Source organism: Uloborus diversus, unplaced genomic scaffold (assembly GCF_026930045.1).
Source record: "Uloborus diversus isolate 005 unplaced genomic scaffold, Udiv.v.3.1 scaffold_35, whole genome shotgun sequence".
Classification (NCBI taxonomy): domain Eukaryota; kingdom Metazoa; phylum Arthropoda; class Arachnida; order Araneae; family Uloboridae; genus Uloborus; species Uloborus diversus.
This window is the reverse complement of record NW_026558516.1, coordinates 21,561-35,018: the sequence shown is the minus strand read 5'-3', so window position 1 is coordinate 35,018 and position 13,458 is coordinate 21,561. Positions and strand designations below refer to the sequence as shown.

Here is a 13,458-nt window from a genome sequence, read left to right as displayed (position 1 = left end):
TGCTGTAATGTGATGTTAAAATCTGCAACATCACCCAGCGCTAATCACAACCCTACGGTTTTTCTTCATTATGTATCCTCAAATGTCTTTTTAAACTTGAACTCTTAGAAAATGTCTTACTACAATACTCACAAGAATATGTTTTCTCATTAGTGTGAATCCTCAAATGTGTTTTCAAATGCGCTGGGTGAGAAAATGACTTACTACAATACTTACAAGAATATGGTTTCTCATTAGTGTGAATCCTTAAATGTCTTTTTAAATTTGAACTCTGAGAAAATGTCTTACTACAATACTTACAAGAATATGGTTTCTCATTAGTGTGAATCCTCAAATGTCTTTTTAAACTTGAACTCTGAGAAAATGTCTTACTACAATACTCACAAGAATCTGGTTTCTCATTAGTGTGAATCCTCAAATGTGTTTTCAAATGCGCTGGGTGAGAAAATGACTTACTACAATACTTACAAGAATATGGTTTCTCATTAGTGTGAATACTCAAATGTGTTTTTAAATGAACCGAGAGAGAAAATGATTTTTTACAAAACTCACAAGAATATGGTTTTTCATTAGTGTGTATCCTCAAATGCGATTTCATTTGGGAGGCTTGAGAAAATGTCTTTTTACAAAACTCACAAGAAAATGGTTTTTCATTAGTGTGTATCCTCAAATGGGTTTTCAAACTTGAACTCTGAGAAAACATCTTACTACACTGATCACAAGAATATGGTTTTTCATTAGTATGTATCCTCAAATGGGTTTTCAAACATGAACTAACAGAAAATGTCTTTTTACAAAACTCACAAGAATATGGTTTTTCATTAGTGTGTATCCTTAAATGGTTTTTCAAAGTAGAACTCTTTGAAAATGCCTTTTTACAAAACTCACAAGAATATGGTTTTTCATTAGTGTGAATCCTCAAATGGGATTTCAAATTGTGACTATGACAAAATGTCTTTTTACAATACTCACAAGAATATGGTTTTTCACCAGTGTGTATCCTTAAATGTGTTTTCAAACTTGAACTCTGAGAAAATGTGTTATTACACTGATCACAAGAATATGGTTTTTCATTAGTGTGTATCCTCAAATGCTTTTTCAAAGTAGAACTAACAGAAAACGTCCTTTTACAACACTCACAAGAATACGGTTTTTCATTAGTGTGTATCCTCATATGTGTTTTCAAACTGTAACTATCACAAAACGTCTTTTTACAATACTCGCAAGAATACGGTTTTTCATTAGTGTGTATCCTCAAATGCCTTTTCAAAGAAGAACTTTCAGAAAATGCCTTTTTACAATACTCACAAGAATACGGTTTTTCATTAGTGTGTATCCTCAAATGCCTTTTCAAAGAAGAACTTTCAGAAAATGCCTTTTTACAATACTCACAAGAATACGGTTTTTCATTAGTGTGTATCCTCAAATGCCTTTTCAAAGAAGAACTATCAGAAAATGTCTTTTTACAATAATTACAAGAATATGGTTTCCCTTTAGGGCACAATGTTGCATGTACATTTGAGTTTGTTTTGGTAGGAACAAACATGTTCAAATAATTTGAAGATTATTTTTCACAAGAAGCAGGAGCTCAAAAATGTATTCTAATGTAATTCTAATGTAAGTTCAAAAATATGCCGTTTCATTACACAAACGCTATAGTCTCTATTTCACAATGACTCTAAATTTTCTCACCACGTGGCAAGTTTTCGTAAAAACATATAAATACGAATTTTGCATCCTGCAATTTAAAGAACCTTGTGTAAGAGGTGCTTATACACAGGCCATAGTCACCACGTATTCTTGGATTCAAAATTTCAAAAAATTCTGGTATACAATAATAAAATATTATTTCACAGTACAAAGAAGTGCAATGATGAATGTCCTCTTTCAAAAGAATGCTCAGACAGCATACCTGCACCGAAAACTCTTAAACATTTGAAAATCACTTGCATCGAAACTGTATCTCCCGATGTCTATGTTGCGATGTCCAGTTTAAACAGCCGAACTGGGCACGAAGAAGCACCTACACGCAAAAAGAAAGCATCTTAAAATATTTAATTGTAATCAACAATAGAAAAACTTATTTTAATAAAATTTTTTACATTCATAATCCAAACACAGTATTAAAGTTGTTGAGTAACGGGGCAAATTTACAACTGTGAGTCATTAAAAAAGTCACAACACATAATAAAAAATAATTTTCCACTTGGATTTTTTTTTCCGTATTATCTTAAATAAGGTTGATACACCCAAAAAAGTTATAGAAAGATAGCTTAGAGCTAAAGAGAGCTAAGATGTTTTAATCCAGCTTCAAAAATTTGTCGGCAAGCCCCGAACCTCTCCCCTATATTCATGAAAGATGGCCTACAGTTGAGTCTTGAAGGCTCCTGATTTTAATTTTTTCTACAAAGAACTCCTCTGCCCTTACCTTGGTATTACTAAAGACAAGAGACAGCCTAAAAGTTTTAAGACTTCAGTTGCAAAAATTTTTCTAGAGAGAGCCTCAGAATCCCCTCGCCCTAGTTTGCCCAAAGATAGATAAAAACAGAGCTTTTAATACTTCAGCATTTTCAAGACTCCAGTTTTGTAATTTTTTCAACAAAAAGGACCTTTCTCAAATATTTTTACGTCACTAAAGACAGCCTAAACTTTTTTTCGACTTCAAAATCTTTCAAAAAATTCCAAGGGTTCAAACACTCCTAAGGACACTCTTTTAAAACATTCCTCTTAATTCTTCAAACTTCAAAAATTACCTGCAATTACGTTTACACAACCTTGTTCTTGACCGATTATAGACATTTTTGAATTTTTCCTTAAGAAAGTGCCCCTGTTTAGAAAGCTGCCAGTAGTAGCAAAAACTAAGGACTTTCTAAGGGTTTTAAGGACCTTGAGCAAAAACTAAGTACTTTTAAGGGTCCTTATTTTTGAAAGCGAAAAATAAGGAGTTTCTAAGGAATTTTTAGGACCGTGGGAACCCTAAATGGAAATTAAGGCCGATTTTTGAGTGAATTTTTTTTTTCGTGAATACTTCCTTTTTTGTAAAAGAAAGTAAAAATGGGTTGGAGCAGTAAAGATTAAAAATTGTTAAAAAGGGTTTGAAAAAATTGTTTTTTATTTTATTTTGGAATCGTGTTACCTCTCAAAAGTTTTAGTTTTGTATCCTCAATTCCGAAAAAAAAAAAAAAAATCTAAGTTGACAACATTAATTTGCGCATAAGGCTGAAAGTTTGAAAAAATGTGTTCAAAATTTAAATTTTCAGAAATTGAAGAAGTCTGATTAGAAATTTATTATTTTTCCTCAATTAAAGATATCAAACAACAACTTTTGAGAGGTAATGCAATTCCAAAATAAAGAAATTGATTTTTTCGAACCACCCTAGCGTACATGTACTTACATATATGTAACTCTTAAAAAAAAATCAAAAAATAGTGTTTCTCTGACCTCTTTTGAACCCTTTACAATACAAAAATATCTTTCCTGAGATCAAAACTGAACAGCATACTCTAAATGAGGTCTTACTAAACGCCTCTCACTGAGAGGTCAGCCTATATAAAGCCTAAGGAGTTTTGCCAGGACCATCAAAATGTTTTTAGAACATCGGGGTGTTCACATTAGGGAGTGTTGGGATACAGAGAGTCCACTGTATAATTATGCGAGATAGCCACTCAAGTGACAAGGAGTGGGTGAGAAAATAATAGTTTTTTTTTTTTTGCATTTTTGTCACCTGTTGTAGTTTACCTTTATTCTATACAAAATCTTGAGGGGGGAGTCAAATTTCAGCAGGTACACACATGAAAATTTGGCCCTTTTCTTCCCTGAAAAGAAAAGATAATCACGGTCACTTTCCTACTGGCGTGGAAATACCAAAAAGTTCAGAAAAGTTCGGTGGATTACTGCTCCGCTGTCTTCTGCCAACATTCGAAGGATTAACTTGAACAGACTAACCAACGGAAGTTTTGCATTGAATAAAAAAGATGATCCGGCACTTGGAAAAATTGTAAAAACAAATAGCGACTCAAAAAGTAAACAAAAAAGCTAAATAGGAAGCATTAATAAGATTAAAATCACAGCAACCTGTCAACGTGACCCGGGGATGGCGCGACAACAATGACAATCGGTCGCAGTTAATTCCTATTTCTATTCCGAGTCAGAAAAAAAAATTGGTTCTCTTCACTAAGCATCGGCGTTCAGGGAGCCAGGCATGTGGTGTAGTTGATGTAAACAAGGCTGGAGATCACTAGACAGTGTGTATAAAAATATCACATCAAATATTTCTGCTCCGAATTCGTAAATTTTACTGAATATTTCAAGATCTTTTTATAAGTTTTAAACTTATTGCAGCTGCAGTTCTAATTGTATTCCATTCTTTAAAAACACGTTGCTAACAGTAAGTTTGAAGTACCTTATGAAAGTGATTTGATTATTTTCAGCGGTTGCATGTCTTAGTTCAACATTTATGACATAGAAATCACAAATAAATTTGTTTTTCTACCTTGTTAATTATGTAAAGATAAGCATGGACGTTGATCTTCCGTTTGTAAGTTCTCATTTTAATATCTTAATACAACCGGGATGCACTGCATGTTGGACTTGTAGCTGAAATTAATACATCTTTACTATTCAGTTTCGGGGAAAAAGTAAGATAGTGTCACTGGACCATGTCCAAAACTATTCAAAAAAGAAATCTGTAACTCTTTTTTTTAAAAATATCTTTGAAACTTCTTTTGAGAAGCAGGGCCGTATCCAGAGGGGGGGGGGCCTGACGGGCCCCCCCCCCCGAAACCCGAAATGTTTTGCACCGTAAAACAAGGTTTTTTTTTTTTTTTTTAAATTCCTAATGTGAGAAAAGGGAAATAACAATGTTTTTTTTTAATTCTTAATTTTGCTACTATTCAAAATTTATAATATTTTGAAGAAATACAGAAAAAGCAGTTCTAGTTCTCATTAGCTGCAAGGCACACTTGAAATTTAGACCTTTAATTAGGACTTCCTGCTCTCTTTCCCAATTCAATTCAGGGCAGTCCAGGGTTAAGGCATTCCCTTTGTCAGTTCGGTAGATTTTTCAAGTCTACCAAACTGACTTCTGTGCACTTCCTCCTCCAGGGGCGTGCACAGAAATTTTGGGGCTGTCACAAATGCTTTTTTTTTTTGGGCCCCCTCCATATTGCTTACCCATATTTTCAACCCTAGGTTTAAAAATATTGGGCCCCATTTAAGCTCGAGCCCGGGTCAACAGGTGTCCCTTCTCCCCTCTGTGCACGACCCTGCCCTCCTCCCCCTAAAACTCTTATAAAACTTACACTGTACTGACTTCGAGCCGGGGACTCCCCAAAGGCTGGGCCCCTAGTTTCCGACTAGGCGAGTATCTTGTTACCAAGATGTGCCAAATTCAGCTCCTTGATACATCCTGAGTAAAAAATGCAAAAATCACGATTCTTGCGTTTTTGTAGCATAACTTTCAAGATCATTTTTGTGACTGATATGTTTCTTGTCTTGCATTTATTTTATGCCGAATTCAGTATCATGGAAGTTCTTTTGTTATTTCTTGTTTTTTTTTTCCTTTACTTCTACTGCATACTGTTAATATCTTTAGTATGAGAAAAAAAAATAACTTACTCTACTCTTTTCATTTTCTGCACTACTTGTGATTGAAAAAAAAAGTTTGTTTCGAGAAATATTTCGTTGCATTTATTTTTAACTTAAAACGGGTGTGTTTTACAAAATTATAATCATTTTGTAAGACTGTGCAATCAACTTCTGAAAAGTGTAAATAAAGAGCTTTAAATAATTTCAACTGTTTGAGAGTCTTTGAAAATTATTTAAGTTTTTGTAATTCCTTGAAAAGTTCTTCAATTTTGTATCTTATCAAGAAAATAAAGTATGAATTGTTCAAATGGCCAAAATATTACTCTTCCGTTCTTATTTTCTGAATGTCTACACCATTTTTTTCAAACTATTTTGTACAATTTTCATACTGTAGGGCATTTAATGGGAAAAAAAGGGGGGGTAGGGGGAGTGATCAAAAACAAACTTCACTAAAAGCCGATATGAGCAGATGACGAAGTGCTTCTCTTTTCTCCTCTCTCGTTTTTCCTCTCTGTCCATTAAGTTCCATAATTTGTCGAGCAAGCAGTTTTTATTTTGTTTGATCTTGATTAGCAAAAGAATGTATAACTTTTAAAAGACTTTGTTTGCCTTTTTTTTTTCATATTTTTGTAGTCACAATTACCTAATATAAGGCCTCAAAATACAGCTCTTTTTTTTTTTTTTTGAAAATTTCCCGGGGGAAAACCCCCGACCCCCTGAAATTATGGATGTTCTACATCCGACTTAAAGGGACACTCTCCTGTTACCCTTACCACTACAAGGTGAATAAGAAATTAAAATAACAGCAGTCCAAACAGTGGAATCATTATAAGTCGAGACAAAAAGTCTTCTATGTTAACATTTTTATGCGTTTGGTGGGTCTATATATACTATGTGTGTGTGTGTGTGTGTGTTAGGGCAATGTGCTAATCCGGGCCCCTCCCGAAAAAAATGTCTGGATACGGCCTTGTTGAGAAGCTTTTAAATTTTTTATAAACATAAAGATTAACTGGAAAGAATGTATTGCCCATGATATTGAATCAACCAAAACCAAAAATGATAAATTGTCACAATTTTGTATCACATATTTCATCACATCTTTTCAAAGATCTTTTAAATTGAACCAAAATAATTTAAATGTCAAATGCTGACTTTGGTGGAGCTCTGATTTCAGTGTGTCAATTTTTAAAAAAATGCAAAAATATTTTTTCTTGTTATAAACAATTAAGTGTTAAATTTCTGTATCCTGTAGAAAATTTTTTCATTTGGGTAATTTGCTCTTGCTGTAGAAGAGAATTCAAATAATACATCTGTGTTCAATTTAAACTAACTTTAATATTTTCTTTTATTATGTAATCATTTACCATTTTTTTCATGTGTGGTTTATCATATTTATAAGATAATGAGTGAAAAAAAGTAAGTGAACATTAAATTTATAAAGTTTGATAAAAGATAACTTGTAGCAAGTGTATTACCCCAAATAGGGCATTGTATGTAAAGACCAGTAACTGAAATAAAGTTTAGGAAATGTTTTGATTCCAACTAGACACAAGATTAAGACTTCTCAAACTTCAAAATTACTGAAATGAACCTTTCACAAATTTTGTATCACAAACAAACAGTCATGCATCATGTTTTTATATTTACTTCAGAGCTAATACATTTCATTTGACATGGTTTTTGTCTCATTTTTTATTTTGCCAACAGGCCCGGATCTACATATCTGCAGTGGGGGGGGGGGGGGAAGCACTGTACTAAAGGGGCCCGTGGCTCTCTCTGGCGTAAGAATCCAGTAAGCAGTTGGGGGCCCTGCTGATTTTTTGCAGGGGCCCAATATTTATAAATCAGGGCCAGTTTGCTAAAATAAGATCTTGGTTTATGACAAATCATTTTCACAAAATTTTGTAAAACACAACCCTTACCTACAAGAAGTTTTTATTTTAAATTATTCAATTACTTGTAATGTGTATAACACTGTAATTACTGTTTTGTAACACTGTTTGAACTGGTACGAATTTTGAAATTCCAAACCTATCAAAACTTAAGAGTCTGCTTAGAATGAACTTATGTCATGATATCCAAAAGAATTATTTTTTTAATGCATCAATATTTTTTGCATTCAAGTACCCTAGCTAAACTTTTATTCCTTTGGTCTTAAAAGAGAAACGTATAGACATATAAAGTTATTTGTCAACTTTCTGTTGATACCAGCCATTCAATTAGATCTCCAAGTATAATGATATTTTTTATTTAAACTTTCTACATAATTAAATGCAAGCATTCTGGCTTAAACATAAGACAGGTCATATTGTACCTATTTGAAATGATTCTTTAAGCTACGAAGGAGGACATATTTGTCAGGACACACGTTGACTTCCATACTTGAATCCAAACTTAAACGGGGCGGATTATCCGCGAACATTCACACTTTCAAAAAAACTGGTTATTAACGGAATGTAGGCAAACGCACACATTTGAACCTAACACGTATGCCTACAAAGTTTCTTTTAAACATTTCTTCCCCCCCCCTTTTCACAGTTACGGAAACCAAACTAGTTGAAAACTGATTTTTAGATCTAGATCACTTACTGCTTTGGATTTATACTACTTACTGATTTTTAAATTTATGCTACTTCAGACATAAACAAGTGACCAGACCATTCTCGGAATTCTATCCCTTCTATGTGCTTTTGGCGTAACCTTGCTTGATCCTGTTGTAGTTACCGTAAACTCCTGATTATCTGTGGAATAGGGTGGCACAGTAACCACTGACCACGGATAAACGAAAACCGAGGATAATCCGAATAATTGGTAAAAAACGATACTAGAGTATATAATAGCTAAAAAATATGAATAACACTCACACACACGTTTAAATTATAGCTTGAAAGATTGCTACATTTCATCTACTAATATTGAATGTAAAAAAATGCATGTAAAAGCTAAAAACGAACAATAACACAATCAGAAGTTTCAATACATTTAATGGGAGTTAAAGAAAAAACAATGTGAAAAGACCCGCGGATAATCCGACCGCCAATAATCGGGAGTTTACTGTAATTTGTTTTCACCATTTGCTTGCATATGTGTGTAAATTCAGTTTACATTAATGAGTGATCCATTTTTTTCTTTTTTTTTGATATGCATTTTTTACATACACTGGTTTTGTTTTAGCTCTGTTACATATGTATACGAGTGTTAATGGTCTTTTTAAGCAATTGCATATGCTAGGATCTTTTTTTTTTTAACTTAAGTTGCGAATTTGCCTATCTGTGCCACCCTATTCTGTGGAGAATCAGGAGTTCACTGTACATGAATGCACAAGCAAAGAATAGAAACAAGTCTTTGTTAGTTACTTAAAAATTACTTTAAGTACCATATTTCTTCAATTTTGTGCGATTTGTTAGAGTCACATTTGGAATGAACATATGTACCCACAAAGCAATATTCAGTTGTGCCCCATGGCCAGATGTTTGTAATTTTGTTAAGCCTAGCTAAGTAAATTATTTTGGACACATTTGTTTAATATAAATCATCATATTCAATAAATAAGCTATTTACTTTTATATAATTATTTTCAATGCAATATTAAGGTTTATTAATTAGCATTCAAATAAACCCAGAACAAATTATACTTTTAAGTTTCAAAATTGGTTGATTTACATATATGTAACTCTGAGAATATTACTGCACTTTATTTCTCGAATTTTAAGGTTTGACAAACAAAAACTGAAAAATTGCCAGTCATAAAAAGTTAAAAGTTACAGAAGAGAGAAAAGAACAATATAATTCTGTACATAATTTAATTGAAACTTAAGACAAAGCTGACAATTGTGACTTGACTCAGTTTTCCATTGATATAAATTTATAATCAGAACAATTTAAAGCAATGCTAGAGGGCAAATAGGTAATGTTTTAACACTTGCATATTCTAATGCAATGTTTAAAAAAAAATATCCTGCTGTACAGAATTCAACTGAATTTGAATGAGCTTTAACTATTTTATGAGTAATCTTCAATAAGAAAAATTTTCTTTAACATGGGTTATACCTTTTGTTCATATTTATGTTTCATGCTGGATACAATCATAGTTTACCTCTTCTTTTTTTTTTACTCTGATGGCATCGCGAAATTCACGCTAGATGCTTCTCTGCCAAAAATTAACTAAAAAAGATAAGAATTTCTTATTTAATAGTTAGGACAGTCTAATATTTTAAATCGAAGTTAGTGAGTTATTTTATTGTTATTTATTCTCCACTTTCTTTCATTCTGAATTCAAAGTATTAATTAGAAAAGCATTTCACTAAAACAGTGCAAACTTAACCTGTGGATTACTGTTTTACTGATGCAAGTTAATATTTTAGGCATAAAAACATGAAAATTATTAGAATACGCAACTAGATTAATAAATGAGAGGAAAAAAAGCTTCTTTTAGAAACATATATATGCATTAAAAAAAAAAAAAAACTAAAGATACAGGGGGTAAACACTTTTGAAAATTAAAAAGCAACGCTAGTGAAAATTTACTATATTTATGCTAGAGGCTGTTTTGTATTCCTTATGTCTTTTGTTTTACTTGTGAGCAATTTCAGTTATTAATTTTGAAGAAAGTTGAAATTTGTTCACTACTATTGTTATTGTAATGTAAATTACAACACTAATATTATATTTAATTAACTAAAATTGCTGTGCTTAATTAAAAAACTTCCAACTAACAGATTTATTAGTTGCAAAACACACATCTCTCAAAAACATTAAGATACAAACATTACGTTATGTTGTATTAATACATTAACAAAACTGGGATTTTGGCCGGTTTTAACCGGTTTTGGCCAGTGGCCTGGATAAAATCAGTTTTGTCCGGCCAAAATTACAACCCTGATATTTGCATAAAGCTCTCAAACCCAGTTTCTGCATAAATTTCATCTAGTGCGATTTTACAGGTTCTGCAATACAATTTTGGGTTCACAGAGTTTCATTAGTAGGGGAATGTGGGGTAAAGTGAAATAATTAAGATGACTGAGCTCTTCTGAAATGAACAAATTGGAAATTTATTTTGAAAATTACAGTACGAAAAGAGAGAACATTCTAATTTACAATTAAACTTGCATCGAAACAGTATTTTTCATTTTTGTGCCTTCAATGAAAATTGGAAATTTTTCACATCTTTTTTTTTTTCATGGGGCAAAATACAAAAAAAAAAAGCGTTAGTTACCGCCTCTAAGCCACAGGGTTGGCAAAAACTCAGATTTTTTTTTAAAAAAAAGCCCATGGACCCCAGGTTTTTCGACATAAAACCCAACTAAAGCTGGGTTTTTTTTAAACAAATGTGGGTTTTTTTTAAATCTTTTTTTAGGGAAAATGTGGGGTACTTGTAGCATATTGTAGCGTAAGTTAATGGACAAAGCGCAAAAATTTTCTTGGGATAAAAAAAAGCTGAGAACTAGTTAAAATTCAGTGTTTTCTGAAAAAATTGCGCAAAAATTGTCATGGGATAAAAAAAGCTGGAAAACTGGTTAAAATTCAGTGTTTTCTGAAGAAAAGTATAAAAGATGACAAAACCCAAGAATGCAGCTCAGTGGTTGGGGATTTGAATATGGAAGTAATTGGTGGAAAGCTGGACATTGCTTTAATCTATGCCGTATGGGTCTGGAATGACCATACTAGGCAAGAATTGCAAGATTATGGTTCCACTTTGGTGTGCGTTTTCAGATGTATATCCAAACTATTACTGTGAGAAAATGTCTTGTTACAGAATTCACAAGAATACGGTTTTTCATTAGTGTGTGTCCTCAAATGTCTTATCAAAGTTGAACTGTGAGAAAATGTCTTTTTACAACAATCGCAACAATATGGTTTTTCATTAGTGTGAATAATTAAATGTCTTTTCAAATTTGAACTATCTGAAAATGTCTTTTTACAATGCTCACAAGAATATGGTTTTTCATTAGTGTGTACCCTCAAATGCTTTTTCAAAGACCGACTATCAGAAAATGTCTTTTTACAATGCTCACAAGAATAAGGTTTTTCATTAGTGTGTATCCACAAATGTCATCAAACTTGTACTCTGAGAAAACCTCTTTTTACAACAATCGCAACAATATGGTTTTTCATTAGTGTGTATAATTAAATGTCTTTTCAAATTTGAATTATTTGAAAATGTCTTTTTACAATGCTCACAAGAATATGGTTTTTCATTAGTGTGTACCCTCAAATGCTTTTTCAAAGACCAACTATCAGAAAATGTCTTTTTACAATGCTCACAAGAAGGTAGGTTTTTTTGAGTGTGCAACTTTAAATCCCTTTTCAAATTTGATTTTCGAGAAATGGCTTTTAGACAGTACTCACAAGAAAATGGTTTTGCATCTGTGTGTATTTTCCAGTGTGTTATTGGTTCAGAATTCTTAGAAAATGTCTTTCACAAATTCACATCAAACATATGGTTTCGTTTTAGCGCACAATATTTCATGCATTTTTGAGTTCTAATTTACAGGAACTGATACGGCAAAATAATTTGAAGACTATCCCTTTACGTGAAATATAGCTTAAATGCAGATTCTAGTTAAGTTAAGTTATATAACATAATAACGTCACTGCAAAAACGGCATATATTAAAACTTGTAAAGTTGACCACCTTTGTAAGTACACCACCTCTCTAAGTTGAGCACAAAACTTTGGCACTGCAAGTGGTCAAATGACACAGGTTTACACTGTACGCTTTTTCTTTTGTTCGGTTCAGCCTGTAAATCGTAAAATTTTACATTTACCAGAGCAGTTTTGTAATCAACAATATGTATTCAGAAAAAGTGTATCACATTTCTTTTTTCAAGCAGTGCCTTTAGAAAATAATTACAAGGTTTTGGATTTTTCTTAACAATCTAATAAAAAAGCATTGATTGTCAAAGGTATGTGTCTTTCAATGCCTCTTCCTACATTCCCAGTGGCAAGTTTTCATAAAAGCATAGAAAGAAGACTTTCGTAGCCTGCATTTTTAAATACCCTGTGTAACAAGTGTTTATACACAGGGTGTGCTTTACATGTTTTCTTAGATTGCAAATTTTTAAAAATTCTCAAGTACTATTACAAAGTATTATTTTACAAGTTTGAAAATCACTTGCATCAAAACGGAATCTCCAGATGTTTGCGATGCCACGTCCATTTTGAAAGAGCTGGAATTGGGGTATACCAGTACCTACACACAAAAAAGAAAGCAGCTGAAATTATTAAATAGTAATTAAAAAAATGTTTTATTATAAAAAAATTCATAATAAAACATTATTATAATAACTATTTAATAGTTATTACTATTAAATAGTAATTAACAAATAGTAATTAACAAAAGAAAGACAAATTCTTATAAAATTGTCAAATACCATTTATAATCAAGGCACTCACTATTTTGCCGAGTAACAGGGCTGGTTTACTAGGGTATAAGTCATTAAATGAGTCACAAGAGACAATAAAATGTAAAATGATGAATTTTGAGATCTTGCATTCTCAAATTATATTTTTTTCCCAATCATGAATTCCAATGGGACCCTACTCGTTACGCTTATTGTTTCTACTAATCGCTTTTAACGCAACCATAATTTGAATTCACGTCAAATTAAAATGAATGCCAGGGGTTGGATGTTATGTACTGGATACGGTCTTCACGCAAAAAAGGAGTGTGTGAAGTCGAGAAGGTCGTCTATAAATAAACCAATTCTGAGGCACATGGACACAACCCCCCAGGGGAAGGGACATGCATTGTGGAGGCCCGTGGATCAGAGGAGCAACTTAATATGCTTTATAATTTTGAGGGTACAATGCTATTCAGTGCTAGAAAAATGTTTAAAATTTTACATGCCCCACCGGTATGTTTGTCTAAA

At 32.4% G+C, this 13,458-nt stretch overlaps 1 protein-coding gene across 1 annotated transcript; it reads right to left on the bottom strand.

The window, feature by feature from the left end:
* Positions 1 to 805: 805 nt before the first annotated feature.
* Positions 806 to 9,676, bottom strand: LOC129233341 (zinc finger protein 3-like; the record flags this gene model as incomplete). The annotated part of the gene is made up of 2 exons (XM_054867381.1): positions 9,638 to 9,676; positions 806 to 1,375 (listed from the first exon to the last, which is right to left on the bottom strand). Coding segments are annotated over exons 1-2 (609 nt in total), but the record flags the coding sequence as incomplete, so codon positions are not given.
* Positions 9,677 to 13,458: the final 3,782 nt, after the last annotated feature.